The sequence below is a fragment of the Glossina fuscipes genome, unplaced genomic scaffold (assembly GCF_014805625.2).
Source record: "Glossina fuscipes isolate IAEA_lab_2018 unplaced genomic scaffold, Yale_Gfus_2 2, whole genome shotgun sequence".
Taxonomy (NCBI): domain Eukaryota; kingdom Metazoa; phylum Arthropoda; class Insecta; order Diptera; family Glossinidae; genus Glossina; species Glossina fuscipes.
Window position 1 is genome coordinate 27,608,916 of NW_023998416.1, and position 21,516 is coordinate 27,630,431.

General features: G+C 32.4%; 3 protein-coding genes across 3 annotated transcripts in view; 1 reads left to right on the plus strand and 2 right to left on the minus strand.

Moving 5' to 3' along the window:
* Positions 1-4,979, plus strand: part of LOC119633678 — a 17,887-nt gene extending 12,908 nt beyond the window's left edge. Inside the window, exons 5-7 of the mRNA XM_038027353.1 lie at positions 2,950-3,061; positions 3,137-3,441; positions 4,744-4,979. Coding sequence (XP_037883281.1) covers positions 2,950-3,061; positions 3,137-3,441; positions 4,744-4,979 — 653 coding nt within the window. The remainder of the gene's footprint in view (positions 1-2,949; positions 3,062-3,136; positions 3,442-4,743) is intronic.
* Positions 4,980-6,837: 1,858 nt separating this feature from the next.
* Positions 6,838-12,070, minus strand: LOC119633158 (ATP-dependent RNA helicase me31b). Its single transcript, XM_038026489.1, has 6 exons — positions 11,943-12,070; positions 10,571-10,732; positions 9,275-9,377; positions 8,584-8,962; positions 7,309-7,956; positions 6,838-7,144 (listed from the first exon to the last, which is right to left on the minus strand). Exons 2-6 carry the CDS (start codon positions 10,621-10,623, stop codon positions 6,945-6,947), a joined length of 1,383 nt encoding a protein of 460 aa, XP_037882417.1. The 5' UTR covers positions 10,624-10,732; positions 11,943-12,070; the 3' UTR covers positions 6,838-6,944.
* Positions 12,071-15,738: 3,668 nt separating this feature from the next.
* Positions 15,739-21,516, minus strand: LOC119633094 (prolyl endopeptidase; the record flags this gene model as incomplete). The annotated part of the gene is made up of 8 exons (XM_038026316.1): positions 15,739-16,138; positions 16,627-17,291; positions 17,413-17,493; positions 17,942-18,061; positions 18,137-18,296; positions 20,096-20,238; positions 20,347-20,617; positions 21,326-21,516. Coding segments are annotated over 8 exons (2,031 nt in total), but the record flags the coding sequence as incomplete, so codon positions are not given.

Sequence of the window (21,516 nt, forward strand, 5' to 3'; positions counted from 1 at the left end):
ATTCCACAGTAAGAATTAATCTTGTACTACATTAGGATGCGTTTTGGCCCCACTTTCCCGTAAATACGCACTTGAAATGTTTGCCTTTATATAGTAACAAGATATAATTTTTGTCCTCAAGAATAAAAATAAGAGTTGCGTTAGACAATCTGGTTTAAGGTTTTTAATGGGCGGCCGTGTCCGACTATAATATTCTTACTTGTTTGATGAAGTGAAACGCAATTGAAATGCAAGACAACTACAGTGTCTTTTATTAATTTTGCAGCTCAGTAAAAGTACACTTTTCCGAAATCGTCTCCATAGTAGATTTTTGTAATTTCCAATTGCAATTTCTATCGCTATTAATCCTAAGATCAGCCGTTACTTAAAGTTCAGATAAACTTCAAATTTGCTTTCATTTCATGTCTTCCTCCATAGTATTATGCTTATATTATGCACATATCAAAATCTTTAAGAAATAGATATTAAGCTTAAAACAGATAAGAATATTATAATCGAGCAAAGCCGATCATTAGATGCCCTACATCACTTGTTTTCATAATACAATATCAAAAATCACAAAATATTTTCATACAAAGGCATTCTTTTCAAGATAGCGCGTATATTGCCTGGAGATGCCTAATAAAATCCCACAGCGTGATCGAAATTGATCAAAATTTTAATATTTTTCAGTTTCCCCTACAAAAAATTCGAATTTAAACTTTTCATCATAAAATAAAAAAAATAAATCTTTTTGTTAAGAGCTTATTATTCTTAAGAAATCTTATATCGAATGGGGTCCAAGAAATTGACCCATATGATTTTAATTTTATGTCCAAGTACTTTTTTCTTCATAAAGTATTAAAAATTCGGTCTTTAAAGCATATAAGAGTTTATATTTCCTGAGTTTCCCTATATGGAAAAAATAGACCTATGTGGTCCAAATTCAGAAAAGTTGATTTGTTTGTAAATTTATAACTGTGAACCAATTTTCACGAAAAAATATCAAAAATTACACGTCCTTACCATATAAAGATTTAGTTTTCATAGGAACTGTTGTATGAGAAGAGGCTCAAAAAAATTGTCCCCGCCAAGTCAAATTTTTGACGCCAACTTAGAATATCCAAGCACTACTACTGAGTGAGCTTTGTCGAAAATTTTGAAAATTGAAATTTTTTCAATTTTCGAACTTTTTAAATAGCGCGTTTTATGGGGAGTGGTCGTCGAAAAGGTGGACCGATCCGAACCATTCCCAACAGCGTCCATCTTTGAATCAAAACTCGGCAGTATACTAAATGTCATCATTATATCGCAAGATATGAGACTTATATGTTGAATAATTTACATGGACAGACAGCAGAGGGACAGACAAGATTTAGAAAATGATTTTGAATCGATCGCTGTGATAAAAGGTGGGCCCAGCCTAAGCCTTCTCGCTTGTTACCTACGTCCGCACAAACTTAATGCACCGTGCACTACAAACCTACAACCGATATCGGCCATTAAAAAGTCATAACCAGTTTTTTATAAAACAAGTGTTTTTTTCAAGGCAATGGTCGAAATGTTTGTTTCAAATTAATGACTGTAGCTAACTCCGTATTTTTCAAGCCTTTTTGACTGAGAATATTGATTACGAACTGTGTTTGTTATTTTGTTTTTTTTTCTGAAACTACTAGGTATGTATATATGAAACTGTACATTGGGCATAAAAAATACACATTAATTGTACGAGTATGATAAAAAACATATTATATTCGAAGTATTGATCATCGCTAGCTAAACATTTTTTCCACTCGGTTGGCAAATTTGTGGGAAACATGCGAAAAAATGCTGCTCTTCTGCAGCAAACCAGTAATCAAACCATTTTTGTGAGTAGTAAAGTGTTACTCAGCAAAGGCGTGTCCCATTAAAGACAATAAGCAGTAAACGCCCAAATCTGTTGAGTAAGCGGTAAAGGCTAACACTTCTCGGTTTAGTGCATCCATCCAACAAAAACTTATTTTACCCTATGGATGGACGGACGGATGATCATCTAAATAATTAATTTTGCTACCTTTTCTTGACATTTCTCGCCTCTTTTTTTTTTTGAACGGCAAACCATTGAAATCGTTTAATGGTCGTTGATATCCTCTGTTATTAAACAATTTCCTAGACCTTGACAAGTGATAAGAGACAAAACTCTTCAAATAGAGAATATTGTCTTCTTGACAAAGCCAATTAATCTCGCAGTCAAGCTATCCATGAATTTTTACCAGGGATACTCAAAATGGATCGACTTTTCATCCCCCCGTAGGGTAAAAAGCGAAAAACTACTTCTTCTGTATCTTTCCGACTAAGAAAATCTGATTTTGTCGAATGCTCTTTATTTGGCACACAAGTCATATTCGTATTCCGATCGCTTACTGTGATCAGCATCCAAGCTATAAAATAAGAACCAAGCTACAGATATGTACGTTCTCTATATGTGAACTTAGGGCCTTGTGTATGCAAATTCCGGTTTCATATTTACATATTTAGTAGATTTATTCAATAGTTTGTATACAAATTACTTTAACTTACGCAAACCTTAAAGATAGCATCATCACAGGTAGAAATGAGAGTTTTACAAATGTTCTCAGGCAAAGCAAGGTTCGTCTCTTGCAGAAACCGGCAACTATTCGCTTTGTATAACCTGTAGCTCGTATAGTTTTAATTAACATCTGATCTTTATAGCCCGTTATTTTTTTTGTTTGTTAAATATTCTAAAGTTCAGTTTATTGAGTTCCCATTTAATGTTTTTATAACCTGCTAATGCATTAAGTAGACGAATAAACCAAACAGTTAAAGGAATTTTTTAATTTACACAACACTTTGCCCCGCATCTTTTAGCCCTTAGCAAGTCGACGAGAAAATAAATAAAAATTAATGCTTATATATATATATATGTATGTATAGATGTATGACAAAAATTGTAATCATCTGCAATTGTAGAAGCCATTGCTGAAATAACTGGCGCACCCGATATACATATTGACGAAGGTTCAACTCTACGACTGGATTGTAAACTGAAACGAGCAACGGAAAGTCCAGCTTTTGTTTTCTGGTAAGTGTAACAATTACGTAATTAGCGATTAGCGATATTTCACTACTATTGAAATGCTACTAATTGATTTTTTAGGTATCACGACAGCAAAATGGTGAATTATGATGCTCAAGATGGATTTTTCGTGAAATCAAACCTTTTAAAGGAGCCACCAATTTTGGATAGCAATGTGGGGAAAACTGATGAAGTATTCATTAGGGCACTTAATAAATCAATATCACAATCTCAGTCTTCACGAATGCCGCCACCAACGGGATTTTTACTGCCAACATCCATAAGTACTTTGATAATCCAGAAGGTGCATTTTCATCATGCGGGAAATTATACATGCGCTCCCTCAAATGCTAGATCGGCTAGTATTTCAGTCCACGTATTACAAGGTGCGTTTCAAATACATTTTAACGAGATTTTCGTTCGTTATGCTATATCGGCCTTAGCATTAATTTTATTAATTCGTTTAAGATTCCTTCAACGGATTACATATTATGCTGAAATTCTTTTCATATTCGTTATAATCGTATCGTGTACATGTAAATAGAAATCACTAACTGATAGACAATAATATCACCAGATTAACTTACCTATGCTTCCTACCTAGTAGCAGCGCGCCTTCTTTAGATCTTTTGGAATAGAACGTTAGGATATGTGCAAATATTTCTAGTAGTGATGTAGTGAAAACTGGGACATGAGACTTGTCACCTCTAAGTAAAGCGAAAAGAATTCTGTTTTATTAATTACGAATTTGAAATTCGCCATTTGACGGAAACATGCTACTAAACGCTTCGACTATGTTCTTAAAAAACGATTTTATTCACTAACGATACCTTTAAGTAAGAATCTTGCTCTCTCTTTTTGCATAGTTTCTAACATGGAAAACAACTTTCACTTTCAAACCTAACCTTCGAAATTTGTCGAAGTATGCATGCTAATCCTGTGTATCTGTTGTGTGTTGTATGCTTGTTCTTACGTTCTAGGAAAATGAAGAATTTCGTAACAAATTCATTTTAAAATTTACGATAGGGACCTTTAACGCGTCATGTTTGGCGACGTTGTCGAAACATTCTTTAGGACCGGCCAAGGAGACAATTATTTAAAATAAAATATTCAAATCTTTTAATGTTTCAAATCTTTGCTTTAAACGACCGTAATATGAATGAATGACAATGACTGCTGGGAAAACTTAATAAAAAAGTAAAGTCTTTGCTCATTACACTGGTGGTAGGTACAAGGTTATATGAAGTTTGTGCGGATGTATGCACAAGTTTCTATCATACCGATCGATTCAAAAAGCTATTCTAAGTTTGGCTGTCTTGTATTCCAAATTTGCTATGCTGACACGCTATGTTTTGACCGAAGGACGAACGCTTTGAAAATAGATTGGATCGCAACACTTTTTCGTGATCAACACTGATCGTCACTGACAGTATGAAGCGAAGTGATGTAGGGTATTTGATGTTTGAAATTTCGTTCTTTATAATATTTTTACCTCTTCTTAACACACATAACAAGTGATTAAAGTAAATCCTAAAGTACTACTAAGTACTTACTGCGTATTTTCGATTCATTAAGCTAATCCTTTCCAATCAAAATTTCAATGGGAACAAAGCACTTCTTCTAATACATATGTATAATCGTGATCTTATCATAATTATTACAACTGCTATTCATTCATTCCGTTTTAGATGAGAAACCTGCCGCCATGCAACACTTTAATCGCACAATTATGGAGAATGATAGTGGAATAAACAGTTTCAATGCATCCGGCATAAATACAACAAGTAACTCTTCATTTTTAAGTATCGAAAATTGTTATTATCAAATTATATTACTATACGTATTCCGAGTTTATGTTAAATCAATTAGAAGATCTTTGTATTATATTCAAACGTACTTTAAAGTTTTAAATATTAATAGATGAAATTTGAAAACAATATCTTGTATTTGATAGATTAAATAAATTTACATATATTTTTATTTTACTGAAAACAAAAAAAAAAACAAAAAAAAAAAAATTAATAATAATGAATAATAACTTTATAAATTTTAATGAATCTATCATTGTCTGTCATTGCCTAAATGCACTTTCGGGTGGGCCGGAATGTTAATGCGTAAAAACAGATATCTTAATGTATGTTAAAAGCGACGCTAACGGTTTTTATCAAATTCCGACCAATTAGGACTCAATGCAGCCAAACAAAACTGACTGCATCGCGAATAGAGGCCTACGAAAATCATCGTCGAGAGTCAAAGTTTCTCGTCTTATCGAGTCTTCCAGAACCGACCGAGTCATAAAAATTATATAAAGTCCGAATAAAGTTGGAAAATAGAATGCTTAGTGTTTTAGGCAGACAATTTTCGATTGTCCTGGCCCTGTACGAATGGAATCAATGGCATGAATGATTTTTTATCTTTAACTACGCGGACTAACTAACTAGGATATGAGAGCACTTGTTATTACATGAATTAAACGACACCACCTACCCGCCTAATAACACTTGGAAAGACGCAAAGGGATCGACTGGGCTTTGCATTTATTGAAGTTGATGCATATTTCAACTTCTTCTGATCATAACGCAATAATTTCAACGCTTCTAAGCTACTTCTTACTAAGATAGATGTTGCAAACTTAGTAAACACGCGGTCGTCTAATACCATTTTTACGCGTATCTTTAACATGCTACAGGTTGCGCATTGAGGAAACCGGAGCTGGTCAGTACATTGTTTTGCTATTCGATTATAATTATAATTTCGTTTCATATTGAATTGTGTGGCCTTACCGTTGCTCGCAACGTCACTTGTTTCTACATACCTTCAATAGGACGTTAATATACTGAATTTAAGGAAGAGAGCAAGGCATCGGATCGTGGCATTGAATGTCAAGGAAGTTATAGGTCATTACTTTGTGAAGTTGGTTGTTCGCGTACATTTAATCATTTTATTGTTATCGTGATATTGAGCATTCTATTAAGAAATCTGAAATATTTGGCTCCCGTTTCTTTCCTTGCCGCGATGTAATGGGTGATCAATTTTCTTAATGATAAGATTACAAAAATTTGAATATTTTTGTCGATTGAATTCCATATTTCAAGTAAAAATTAGATGTTTTTCAAATGCGAACACTGAAGATGATATTGAAAATGCTCCATCATAAAGAAATCGAAGATTTAAAAACCGCTTCACCGAAGAAGAATTTCATTTCACATTCATCCTGCACTAAACGTGAAATGCGCTAACCATCTCTGCAGGACGTCCAAGTTTTGTTATTTGCGTTGAACGTTAAACGAAGTATCAAGTCTCTGGAGTACTCAACACCGGAGTGGTCATTGTTACTTGCTTCTCTACACCACCGAATTCTGGGCTACCAGTTAACAGACAAAGCGCTGCGATGTGGCATTTAAAGAGAGCCGAGAGTCGTTGAAGTCAAGAAATCCGAAATCGACAGAGATATTAGGATTAAAGTTGCGACAATAGTAATGAATGCAATGATATCTGGAAAAATACAATCGTATATGTGAAGTGATCTTCTGCCTACCTATTACCTACATCGGATAGCTTGTAAAAGTTTATTAAAAGAGACGAAACAAAGGAAAATTTCATTTGATTGCTGAACAAATTTTATTAACCATGTTATAAAAGAAGAATCCAATTAATCACTTGCATAATCATATCATTAATTTATGGTTTAAATCAAATACAAATTATAAAAAATCGTACTATGCAGAATTTGTATTTTTTATTTATTTATTTTTTTTTTTCTTTTTTTTATTATTCAAAAACTCGTACGAAAATGAAAATTCAAAGGGAAAAATAAATTCAATAATTTTTTCAATTTAGAAGTATGTATGTATGCAGCTTTAAAATGTTTCCCATTTATAATAGCACATTATTTGCTAACGTTTCCTTCTTCGTTAGACGAATTATTGAAATCGTTACCGCTAGATTCGCCAGAATTTACAGCTACATTAGCAACATACAATGCTGGATCAATTACTTTAGGTATTGGCTTAATTTCAGTTCCGAGTTCTTTTTCAATTCGATGCAAATCAAATCGATCCTCATATGTTATCAAATTGATAGCAATACCTTTATTGAAATAAGAAAGAAGAGAAAGAAGATAAAGAGAAATTTTTATTTGAAAAAAATTCTTTAAAATCTATTTCTATTCATTCGTAATAATGAAAGATCCTTAGAGATTTATTATTATTAGCTAATAATATATGCTAAAAGCGTAATTGTGATGTGCTTACCTAAATGACCAAATCGTCCTGAACGCCCTATGCGATGTAGATATGTTTCAGCCATCCTGGGAAAATCGAAATTGATAACTACATTCACAGCTTGAACGTCTATTCCTCGAGTAAATAGATCTGAACACACAAGATTTCTACATAATCCTTGCCTGAAATCGTGGAATACCCGATTTCTATGCCCTTGAGCCATTTTCGCATGTATATAGTAACAACAATAGCCGAGTTCAGTGATTTTCTTTGCCAGCAACTCAACGCGCTGTGTCGAATTGCAGAATATGATCGATTGATTTATTTGTAGCTTTGAGAATAAAGTATTCAAGCAATGAACTTTTTGACGCTCCTGGACAAATGCATAATATTGAGTAACGCCCTTTAAAGTTAACTCCTCCATTAAATTGATTTCATAAGGCTCACGCAAGTGTTTTTCCATAAAATTTTTAACAGTCAAAGGAAATGTCGCCGAAAACAAAAGAATCTGAGGATCCTTCGGCAATTTTAAAATAACATGATCCAGCATGCCTTGGAAATCAAGTGATAAAAGTTTATCGGCTTCATCTAAAACAAGGATTTTGCAATGTGACATATCCGCAACCTTTTTATCCATCAAATCGAGAATTCGACCTGGAGTAGCGATTATAAGTTGAACTGGAAAGATTACAAAAAAGCAAAATTTCTTTAGTTTTTTTATTGCATTTCTTTTTATCGTTTTTCGTTTTTCTCTTTTTCTTTCAATTTGCGTACTCTACAAGTAATTAAAAACGTTTTTCTTTTTTCACGACACTTACAACGAACTGAACGAGTCTGTTTTTCAAGAAATTTGTCATCTTTAGTTAGATTTCTAGAGAAATGAAGTTTCCCAGTGGAGAAGCAGAAATCGGTCTACAATGCGCTCTAGGCTAAGAGCACGCTTGTAATTAGACTTTTTATAAGATATGGGTTTAAAAGTGTTACAACAATCCTATCAAATAGGTAGAAGTTTATAATAAAATAAAATCGAATAAATCATCATCTGCGAGTATTCATTAAACACGCGATTGTTGTCAACCTAAGCAAACGTAGATCAGAGATACCCAATTTCCATCTTTATTTGATTGACTTCACAAACGTTTTATGACTAATTTACATAAACGGCAAATCGGATAGAAAGTAAGCAGCATATCCGACGCGAATTGACTTTTATCGTAGACTAACCAACGCACTTTTTAAACTGTTTAACGATCGATTTGTCTCTCGCGTGTCTCCCCAGTAGTTCTGTTTCTATCTAATGATTACCTTTTTGATATAAACGGAGTATGTCGTCTTTTAAAACCGTTCCACCGGTTGTAACCATTACTCTAATATCTAGATGTTTAGCCAACTCAATGCATATTTGAGATGTTTGCAATGCCAGTTCCCTCGTCGGAACCATTATTAAAGCTTGTATCCAATCTTTAGTAGGATCTATCTGCTCTAGAACGGGAATACAATATGCCCCAGTTTTACCAGTACCGTTTTTCGCTCGAGCTAAAACGTCTTTTCCACTTAAAGCTATGGGAATTGCAGCTTCCTGAATCGGCGAAGGTCGTTCCCAACCTTTCTCAAATATTCCCATCAGGAGTTTCCTTTTTAAACAGAATTCTTCGAATTCGTTTCCACGGGTATCAGTTACATCCTAAAATATAAATTATACATATTAGAACTTTCTTCTCCGGTACGACTTCAAAAACCGTACAATGCCATCACTTGCCGCATAAATTTGAACAAATAAATTTTTTTGAATAATATTTGCATTTTCAAAATTAAATGGATTTTAGATAAGAGTAAATATTCAAAATTGTTCGAGAGCTATTATGGTAGGTATAATAGCATTAAAAAAAAACGTTCATTTTTTTTAATCTCTTAGCAAGTGATGAACGGTTAACGGTTTTTAACAATAAATTGAAGGCATTAAAAGCTCTCAATGTGTTCCCATATTAATACGTACACTTGTTTTAAACCGATTATCTTTTGGTGGAATTTTAAGTTTGGACTTCCAGCCCATATCATCTCCGATAACTAATTGGTTTTCTTCCTTCGCGTATTGTAAACTGAAAACAAAGAGAGGAAGAAGAAACAGTAAATTATTTATGTGTATCAAAAGCATACTTAAAAGTATTCATCCGAATTTTTTGAATTTCGAAAATTCCGAAATTTAATCCGATACTTTCAAATGTTGCACTCGAAGAATTGCTTAATTCTCTCCTAATTATTAATAATAATTGTACGTTTTACTAGTACTGATTAGCTTCCACAGCTTCAGCTAGCTGAGGCTTTGCAATCGACGGACTAGAGACTAAACTCAGAAGTTTTAGTTTTTTCACACAAATGCAAACGATTTTATACTCTTCTCAAGCGCGTAACAGATACAAATTGTTCAATGCCTCCTTTTGCAGTCTCTACACTCTTACTTACTCATGCTTACTCTAGAGGACTTACTCATGAAGGAAATTCGTAAAAACGTCCTTACTTCTCTAATATGGCATATATGTCTGTGAAATCATCTTGAAAACTTTTATTTCAACGGATTAAGCAAACGGACAATTTCCTTCTTTATTTAAATTGCAAGCTTACCTAAGAGTCGACATTGAGAAGATACAGTTCTTTATAAAAGAATTATAATTATATGTAGTATACGATTTTACATTTAAAATTAACTCTTAAATATCTTTTCCTTTTTTCTTTTTTTTTTTTTTCTATATATTTTACTTTCAAAGCAACTGTTACTTTGATGAAAAATATATGAATGTCAAATATTTTTTCTTTTGTCTCTGTATCTCGTAACTTTTAACCTAAGTCGTTCATAGTAGGAATTTGCTACAAAAGAAACATTGTTTTACTTATGCCAGTACTTTATTAAAGTCTGTTAAAAAAAAAAAAAGAAAAAAGGTAGATAGATAGTCATGACGATGACTTCTTCTAAATCACTTTCTCATTGATTTAGTTTCTTAACTATTCTCATTATCATATTTTATCCATTTCTAGAAATGGAAGTATATATCTTCAATTATAGATGCCCTTTGAAACTAAGTTATTTTGAACATTTTCTATGAAAATCGCGCTTTACTTCCCGAACGCAAGAGATGGAAATGCGAGAACGTTACATCACTTTGTAGGTTTTTGGCAACAAACATAAACTACGTCATACATACTGGCTTCTACAGATTGCAATTAAATATTTAATAGATTTTTTATCGACTTAAATGAATTGATAATTGATTCAGGCAAAATCACGATACGATACCTTTTATTGTTAACCATATTTCCATGATTTGAGTTAATTTTTTCTGTCATCATATTAAAGATTCGCTCTTTTATCCTCTTTTTTATTCAAAGTGAAACCATTCAGTTTGTCCAATGTAAACTATATAGTTTTATATATTTCTTTTTCTTTTTTTTTTAAGATCTGAAAAATACAAATTGAAACTTTAGCTCGGTTTAAAATGATGATGAAAGCAAAATTCAAACAACCTAAATATTCAACATAATTGTCAGAGTATCTGATTAGCATTCAAAGGGAGCATTCAAACTTAGATGGAAAAGAAAAGAAAGTATTTACTCCAAACCTATGGTCCTATTTAATATCTTTAATGATTTATCTCTATAAAGCTCCTTTGTGCCTTTTCATTTAATAAAACATCGCTATATAAGTAAGATGGTTGTACATGCATTTACCGCTAATCCATAATTACTTTTATGTATGTATTTCAAAAATGATTTTTTTAGGTTCTCTTGTTGCTTTCTATTTCTTACAACCTTCCCTGGGTATTCAAGATCATCTATGTATCGGCTTAGATGATCACAATCAACATCACAAATTATCGGTAATTCGATTGATATGCCGTCTATGGGCCCATTCTTTACATACTAAACATTAAGTACGTGGTGTTCACCTCTGTTATTACATTTTCGGCAAATAACTGTAACAAATGACACTTTAAATGTATATTAAGTGTGTTTTGCATTCTCAGTTGCTGCAATGAGTTGTAGGTTAATTTTATAAGCATTTTTTAAATTAATAAACTTCCACAATGCTGTAATGTACTTATGAGAGATCTTCTAAAGAATTGAAAATATAAAAGCATATTTGACATAGGACACTACGTCTGGCTCAGCAAAACTTATTTGCTTTTCTTCAAAAGTACGAAAAAAAGAAACTTCTTTAACCTCCAAATGCAAATCGAAGCTTAATTGCAACTTTCGCCGGCACAAGTAAAAAGAACAAACAGAAAAAAAAAAAAAAAGAAAAAAAGAACAGTTATTACATGGCAAACTTTTGCCAATGTCCTAAGCCTATATCCTCCATTTTAGCACAAGCATCAATAAACGACAATAAGATACGGTTCATACGGTACGCGGGTAACAACTACACTTCAAACACTGTTTGCTTTGTTAAGAGCACTTTTAGCAAAATTGCAATTATCAACTTTCAATGCACTTTTTTTGCACATTTTAAATTACATCAATTGATTAACTTTTTTTCTTTACATTTTAGACACTTCACGACAAAAAAAAAAAAACCTACGTAGCCTCGGCAATAAACCACGAATGTACCAAAGCTTAATTGAAAATTACTAATTATTTACAGATTATTTAACAAATTTCACAACACTTACCCAAAAACGTAATATAATTATGTGTTAATCCTTTGCAAATTCAATATTTAAGACAAGGAATAGTTTACCTCCAAATGTGTATATTTGTAAAGTATATGACTTAAAAATCAGAAGTACCAACATATCATTCAACACACAACCTATTTTTAGTGATGCTAACTTTATGGTAAAAGAACAAATTGTAAATTTACCATGTTCCTTGTATTTTGTCATTCGAGAAAATCGCAATTCACAACAATGGTATGTTTTTCTGATGAATTGAAAAAACTTTTCATTCCATTATTTTATCTTTAGCTTATGTAAATTTCTTATATGTTAGTAGTTTTTTGTGGAATATGTGGCACGTTTTTGTAGACACTGTGGAATCGTGGCATCACATGGAATCATTGCATGATATGGAGCATTGCATATGATGTTTGGCCACATTCGAAAGCGAATGGGAGACTTGAAATTATCAAACTTCGGTGGAAATAGACACGCAAATAGATTTTATGAATGAAAAAATTCTCCTTGCCAGTGAAATAGTAATACACCAGTATTTTCGTTTTAAGACGAATCTTGGATATCAGGTCAAGGACTGATTTCTAGCATTGGCGTCCACGCTTTGTTATAAATAAAATTGATGCGTCTCCATTTTTTTATGCTGGAAATACAAAAGAGTTATGAACAATTTTTTTAAATAAATACGATAAGAACATTTTCAGTCTCTCATCTGTTAGGAACGGAGATTTACATTGATATGATCCTTTTTTACACATCTCAGCGGACTTTCAGTTGTTGATTTGCTGAATAACAGAAGAAGAAGATAATGATATGATATGTCGAATCGAATTTAAAGTCATCACTGTACATGTGTTTGAATTAAATGCATGAAATGAATATATGAAATGACGATTTTCTCAATCTCTTTTTATCAAGAATTAAACTAATGTTTATATTTGTTTTTAATAATGTTTATATTTCCCCTAGATAGCAAAAATAGATAATGAAATTTAAAACACTTCATTTCAGGTTTCAGAAAGTTTAGCAGTTTCTGTGTAATCAGATAGTAAAAAGAATTTCTCTTAAAGAGAAGTGTAAAAAAAACACTTTTGAAAAAAGGGGTGTAAAAGCGATATAGGCGGACAGTAAAGTGAACTTTATGGTATAGGTGATTTCTAAGTCAAATTGCTGTTATGCCTTAGTTCAGGCGGTGAAATACCAGAACTTAGATATCTTTTGTTATATAAGGGCTTGTTTTTCATGAGAATACTTATATGGAATGGATTAAATTGATCCACGTGATCCAATTTTGGTGCAGCAAATTTTTATATCAATGAGCTATTGATTCGTAATAGATACATTTTCCCCATGTAATCATATTAAAAATTAAACCATGCAGTCTTTACTTCATGGGAATTTTTATATGAGAGGGGGCCAAAAAAAAATAAACTTACCTGAACCAAATTTACTAAGTTAAAAATTATATCTAGTTGCTACATATTTTTCGTACGGATAAATATATTGAAGCGGTTGAAAAAACTTTTCCATTTGGTCCAAAGTTTTCCTATTAGTTTAGCTGCCGCAATGATATTACAATATATCAAGAATATTTTCAACAGCGTTCTTTGACTAAAGCATATTTTAAAGAAATAATTCGTAAAATTCGGAAATTTTTTAAAAATTTCTGTATGGTCGCATATCATGTTCTTTTTTGTTCTACGTCTAATTTGATATTTTGTTGAAATGGCAACTCTTTTACGATATTTAAGTTAGCGAAGTGAAAACGGATCAATGGCCTTTTTTCGCTCATTTCAGCAAATTTTCGGTTGTTTATTTGCTGAATACCAGAAGAAGAAGGATCAATGACCTACTCCAATTCCAATGAAATTTAAAATGAAGATTATTGCAGAAGCGTGCGAGCCGAATTTTTGTTTTGTGGACGGCTTTGCATTTAACAGAGTTGGACCTTTGTTTTCTGTTAAGTTGGGCATTTAACCATTTAACAGAGCTGCCATTTTTTGACTATTTTTTTTATTTATTACAAGCAACAGGGAATTAGCGAGAGCTATGTTTAAAAATTGTGGCGGTCTAATTTTAGGCTAACTTGTAAGATTAAATGAGTTTAGTTCGCGTATTTTCCAAAACACTAAACAATGTACAATATACAAACTTTTTACACTTTATAAAATAAATATTTTTGATAACTATAATTTTATTTAATAATTTTATTTAAAAATGTTATTTAATGACTTAAAAGTCATCTGTTGGAGCATTTTCAACCAATATAATATCGAAACAACCGTTGAGAGAGCCAGTATTTATACTAAGAAATTAAAAATTTGGAATAAAGTTTTTGTTACTAATCATGAATTCGGCTACAAAACTACAATTTTTTTTCGTTACTTTGCAACACGTTGAAGGTACAACGTGCAATTCTGTCTACGAAAGGTGCGGTGAAAGCTCCAGACTCTATCATAAATCTTCGGAAGAGAATTATGAGAAACAATATTTGAATATGGAAGGATAGTTCTACAGACAGGGTTAAAAGTGAATGAAATATTTTGAAGCAAGGTTTTGTGAAACGGCTCATGTCTTTCTTATTCGAATTTTTTACATTATCTTTACGAACTCGAAGAAGTGACTACACAGGAACAAAGATCAAAATAAGCATTTAAACGAAATATAGAAAGTATATTGTACGACCAGAAAGTATATTGTACGACCAGAAAGTATATTGTACGACCAGAAAAGTATATTGTACGATGGTCTCAAATAAATAAATAAAATCTCTAAGATTCTTCTTCCACCCCTCTCTCACTCTTCCTTTATTTCATAGAATTTCTCTTTTGGATTAAAGATTACAACCACGGAAAATTATTTGAAGCGTTTACAAAACCTACGGAAGGAACTTAATCACATTAACGAAACTGACTGGATGTACGAATCGATAGACAGGAAGAATCATTAACATTGCTTCATCATGCCGTCAGTATCACTTCATTCCAATGATAGTGATGCACAAAAAAAGAGCTATTATTTTAAATGCACCGGTAAAATATATGTTATATAGATACAATAGAGAATTAGTTTTATAAAGCTCCTCTCTTTGCAATCTAGGTATCATCACCAGCCTGAACAGCAATCATGCAACCATAAATAAGAGTATAGCCTTTGAAATAAATACTTTGTCCATTCCTAGCGAAATGAGAATAGGCTCTCGCGTCGAATATTTAGGTTATAAGGATGAAGCTACCGAGAACATTAAAATTGTTAAAATTGATCGCACCAGTGAAACTGAAAATAGTGAAAAATGCGAAAAATCATTGAAATCTAAACGATTTCTACAAAAAACCATCAGGGAATTGAGGCAGTTGGAAGAAGACAAATTATTTCAATATATAGAACGTCTGCACAATCTGCTAAACCGGAATGAAAGAAAATTAAAAAAATACAAAGCCAAGACGAAAAAATTGGTAAGTTTCAATTTAGAAATTTGCAAGGCATTCTTCAATTTTGTTCTTTAGCAAAAGCAGGTTGACGATTTTCAAAATTCGCCCACAATCATACAAAATCAAATAAAATCAACAGATCAAAGCCGTTTACTCGAACGACGAAGTGCTCTCTAATCACACAAACTTCAATATTTTGAAAATCCCCTGCGTGTTTTTGCACCTGTAAATTTAACCTAAGCAATTTGAAATATTTTTATTTAATAGAGACGAGACTTTCGTTATAAAGTTTATCAAAAACAATTTATTAACTTGGATAGTTAAACAAAATATAATTTAGTTTTTTTTTTTTTTATATTTATTAATTAAATATTGAATTGATCAATGTTAAGAGTTTTTAAAATAAATGTTAACACGTCAGCTGCTTCTTCAATTTTTTTGGACGTAGGCTTCCCAGCTCCATGTCCGGCTTTGCTATATACACGTAATAATATTGGTTTATTTTGAAATGGCGAGTTACGAACGGCAGTTTGTAGAGCGGCAGCGAATTTCAATGAGTGCAACGGACTGACGCGATCGTCATGATCGGCCGTTAAAATTAACGTTGATGGATATTCCTCCTTAGGCGTTTGAGGAGTGCGAACATTGTGAAGAGGTGAATATTTTAATAAATTTTTAAAATGCTCCTCTTCATTTGGGTTTCCGTAATCTGAACACCAAGCATGCCCAATAGTAAACTTGTGAAAACGTAACATGTCTAAAACTCTGAAAGAAATATGATGATAATTATAAGGAACTTTACTTAAGGCAATTCTTCAAAGTGAAGATGAGCATGATTGGAAAAATTATCAAAAATTATATACATGTATTGCTACATAAAGCGTTAAGCTTTCGTAACTATTAAAAACTAGATCTTATTTTTTGTCAGAACATTTCGTGGCAGGAAGGGAGATATTTAAAGAAAAGTTGTAATGCTATCCACACTTTGTATACTTGTCTTGAAAAAAGTACAAAAATTTTATTTATAACGGGCATACACATCCTGATCAGTCCATCTATCCTTGTCGGATTTGCCATAATAGTGTATATGAGAACATATTGCATGCCTCAAGATCTTCCAAATATTTCATACATCCGTACAAATTTGATTGAGGTATATATATATATATATATTGTTCGTCACCTTGATCTGTCTTTAGCTTGTTCGTTACTAGCGGATATAAAAATATTGCATTTATAAACCTAATCCTTACCCGACTTGAGCTACAGCTGCGCCAAATAAATCTGGCCTTTGATTTATACAAGCGCACACCAGCAGTCCACCATTCGATCCACCCTGAATAACCAAGCGATCTTTGGAAGTGTAGTTATTGTTAATTAAATATTCTGCGGCAGCATGGAAATCGTCAAAAACGTTTTGTTTATTTAATAGACGTCCGCTATTATGCCATTTTTCACCATATTCCCCACCGCCACGTAGATTTGGATAAGCTATAATACCGTTAAACGTTTCCATGAATAGCAAGCCTGTTAAACTAAACGTAGGTTGTATGCTGATATTAAAACCGCCATAACCATAAAGTAAACATGGACGCGGCTTCACTACATCAGCTTGTTTTTGTACTATAAACATTGGTATTTTTGTACCGTCCTTGCTGTTATAAAATATTTGCTTAACATCATAATTTGTTGGCTTAAAATCTTGCAAATTCAATTTTATTTCTCGATGTATTTTTGGTTGAAAATCTTTGCTTCTGAAGTCATAATGATAAATGGTTCCAGGATTTAGAAACGAAGAGAAATTGAAAAACACCTCCGAATATTCTTTTTTGCCTGATAATGAAACAATTGTTCCAATATCCAAATTAAATTTGCCAATTGACTTTCCATCACTTAGCGCGTTCACTTGAAGGGCGCTCTACATATTGGAGACATAAAACAAAAAAAAAAATAATAATAAAATTGAAAATATTACTGCACAACAAGAGTAAAAAAAACGAGCAAAAGTCTCATATATAAGACAAGGAGAAAAAAATTACCTTCACATCTTGAATGTAACAAAGGACAAGTTTATCATCATCCACACATTTAACCCAATCTAAAACGTCTTTTTCATGCTCCTAAAATGATATTTCGTAATTATTGTAATAAATCAATCAATCATTTAAAAATTTATGATATAACATTGAGGAGGGTAAGAGGGAAAGAAAATATGATTTTTTTTTTTTTGTGCTTTTTCAATAAATTGTACGAAAATAAAATGTCTTCTGCAAGTTTCTCATAATAATCAAGACAACACAACTTGTTATACGAACAGACTCGCAATCTTTTCGCCGTGCTATACAAATTCGTTTCGAATGATCGTCTGTTATAGAGATGCCTAGTACTTTTAAGCAATTTTATTAAGATATCTGAAATATCCGTTAGAAAGATGGCGGAGAGTACGTCCTATTGTATCCGCCATACAAGATATTGAAAAACTTGTCTCGTTTCAAAACAAACTATTCGTGGATATACAAAATTTTGATTCAAGCTTGAAAACCGACTGTATTTTGTATCTATGCTTACCGGTATCAAAGTTATCCAATTACTTTCAGAAGGGTTTTCAAAATCAATAACAATGACTCGATAATTTGGTGCATTTTTATTTGTACGTAAGTACACTTTGGATCCAATATTTGTTATATACTGCAAAGAGAAATAATAATCAATTTGTTAGTTATTACTTAAAAAAAAAAAAAAACGTTCGTAAAAAGCCCTCACATCGTAGTCTGCTTCAAATTTTTCAATAATTTTATGCATTTTTAGTTTGGAAGGCATCGTACTTGTTGTATCCAGTTCGGAATAATACAAAATATTGTCGCGGCAATCTTTTACAATCGGTATTATTAGATATTTACCGCAGTCGGATACTTCCGATTGGCTAAAATTAAAAAAAAAATTCAATTATTTATATGCAAATATTATATATATGTTCGCATAAGAACACTAAGTTTTTATTCAAATGCAAGAAAAATGAAAGAAAACCCATTAATTTTTATATTAAATTTGATATTTAGAAAATACTCCTAAAGCTGATAACTGCTGATTCAAATCGCATAATGAATAAATATGTGGGATATGTGGAATCGAGACAAGCCCCGGGCCAAACATTGCCAGCGTCAAACATTTGGAAGGCGGTAGGTACATGGAGTGAATCTTCACCAGCTAGACACTCAACTCCAAATTTGTCTATTAATTTTTGCCGCCTGCCATAACATACAACCAATGCCATGGCCACATTGGAATAACAATATTGAATAACGAATTTTAAAATTTTTTTTTAGCAAAGTTTTGAATCGTTTTAGAAGATTTTTATACTTATCAGCAAGATGTCAGCAAATATTTGTTAAATGTTTTCAGAGTAGTTGAAAAGGAATATACGCAGTCTTAGCTGACCGTCACAGATCAATTTCGAAAATAAGTGTGACATGCCCATTATAGCAACAAGAGACATTGGTTTTAAATATTAATATGTAAATTTAGCATTCAAAATTTCAATTATTAGGTTTCAGTAGGTAAAGAATTATAAAGTGCGAATTTTCTTTCTTTCTATTGTAATCCCAGTTTACTACTTTGTAGTAACGAATACCGAAATTAATCCCATTGTAGATATAATTTTCCTACTTCTGAGCATTAGTTGGGCTTGCTATGCTAACCGATGCTTTTCTATCATGTTGAAATAGATTTTTAGGCGCACCGTTGAAGGAAGGAGGTATACCATTCTTTTTCTTTTTTTCCAAAAGTGAGCTTCAGAGGCCCTATAAAGTGTATACATTCTTGATCAGCCTGAAATTCTAAGTTGATTAGGCCATGTCTGTCCGTTTATGTGATGTGCTTTTGGCATTCTCCTGGTCGAAAAGAAATTCGCTAGAAACATTGGAAGTTTTTCCATGTAGGTTGATATTGGAGATGGGCCATATTGGTCAGAGCAGTCGAGCGTAAACAGAGCGCAACTTCGTTTTTCTTAACAAAAATTTGTTGATATTTGCTCATTACTCAGAATTTATAAAAGTTAGAAGGTTGATAATTTGCACATTTGCCTTACAATACACTCTGCTCTTTTAGGCGCAAGAAAGGAAAAACCCGGCCACAAAGTTACAAGCGATTAAATTTTAATTTTTTTCACTTTTTTGAGGTTTTATGCTTACTTATCAAAAGCCTAACAAGACAGCATATTTACAACTATTTTGTACATTCCTCAAACTAAAAATGGGCTAATTCGAAAAGGAATATAGTAGACTCTGCGATGAGGATTAGTTTTTTCTTAATAATACCAGCGATATTGGCATGAAATAAAAGAACTTGGAAAGTAGAATGCGAAAAGCCAAGTGTGTTAGTTCCAGATATTTCGAAGATGAAGTGGACTAATTTTTTCCTTACAATACCGTTGATATGGATTTCACATAAAAAAGTTGGAGAGTAGTTGTTAGGTACAATTTGGCCATTTGGTTTAGAAAAAACCGATTGCTCTAACATTAAAATTTTGAGTGGACCAAGTATTTATGGATATGCCAGATTCGGCCCCAACCAAATACAACCTTCGTAATTGTTTTTATTCACGTTGATCTGTGTATAGTACTTGAGACTAATTGTTTTGCAATATAAAAACAAAAATTGTGTTCTAACGGGCGAACACATTCGTAAAGGAAAAATACCATAGTGTTAATAAATTTAACATACATGCGCCAAGTTGGTTCGTCAGGAAATTCAGCAATTAAAATATCCTCCTTTTGTGATTTGCCAACGTAATGGTAATACAGTTTCTGATTCTCGTTTTGTTTTGTTTCAGACCCATCGGTTTTTCCCTCTTGATCTAGGTAGCACTAAAAGAATGAATATATGAAAATAATTTAAAGCATGCTAGAAATTTGATAAAATTTTTTTCGAAATTTTTTTTTTCAAAATGGTTCCAGACATTGCATGAATCTTACACCATAAAAGAAGCCTTTATTATCCTTTGTCCAAGATATATCAGAGAATTTAACTTTTTCCAAGACCTCATCCACATCTTTGCCTTTTTCAACGTCGCGGACGTGAATCTTCACCCAATCGGATCCGCTCTCACTTAGCCCGTATGCCATATATTTTCCATTTTCGGAAAACGATATTTGTGATAATGCTATGGTACCATCTTCTGAAAGAGCATTTGGATCAAGAAAAACTGACGGCTCATCTGATAGAGTTTTTTGTTGATATAAAACGCTATAATGAATGCGAAACAACATAATTTATAAACAAACACATCTTAAAACAGTATGATAAAGATTTTTTGAAACTTTATATTGTACGCTTAATGAAAAACCTGTTTTCACATCTGGGCAAATACAATCATTATTCGATTGCTCAAGTCAAATATTATTTTATTCCAGGTTTCTTACTGAATTAATTTGCACAAGCTTTTCCCAAGAAGAAAACGTGACTGCGATAAAACTTAGATTGAAGGAAAAATTTTAGATCTTGCTGCAAAAATTAGCTCGTAGTTGAGACAGCCAAAAGTGACAAAAATACATTTTTGATGCATATGCTAGGGTCACTTAAAAAAATAACTGACAAAAAATTCGTTTAAATCAATTCAAGGAAATTATTACAGTAACATTTGCTGATCGAATCTCAAGAAATATTAGGAAACGTAAAACGTATTCGCATATAACGAGATTCGTATCCGCGTTTTGACCGGCAGCCTTTTTCGACGAACTGATCCTTTTTTAAGATTCCCAAAAATTTTGTTTGCGCGTTTTTTACCTCAAAGTTAATGACTGTCACACACACAATCTCAAAAACGGATTCATAAGGTATAAAGTGGGATTCATAAGCTACTGCTGGACACAAGTTAAGAAATGGACGGCTGATGGTCTTTAAAATACATACAGACGTAAAATAGCATTACATTGCACTTTCTCTCATAATCACCTTTGGTTTTGCAATCCGCTATTCTTATTAAAGTAATAATAATTTCCATGCTTCATCGGACATCCGTATTTCTCATAATTCCATAGTTTTAGTAACTTCTCATAAATGCTTTTCCTTTCGTCGCAGTCCAAAAAAGGCTGACTTATTTTATTTTCCTCATTGACAAATTGCTGAGTTTCGGCAGAATCTGG

Bases quoted from the DNA above. Each gene is read 5' to 3' on its own strand.
- LOC119633158 (XM_038026489.1), bottom strand. From the start codon at position 10,623: ATGATGACAGAAAAAATTAACTCAAATCATGGAAATATGGTTAACAAT. The intron at 9,378-10,570 runs GTATCGTATCGT...CTTTGTTTTCAG, and splicing joins AATATGGTTAACAATAAAAG to TTTACAATACGCGAAGGAAG. The intron at 7,957-8,583 runs GTAATCATTAGA...TAATCTTTCCAG, and splicing joins ACTCCGTTTATATCAAAAAG to TTCAACTTATAATCGCTACT.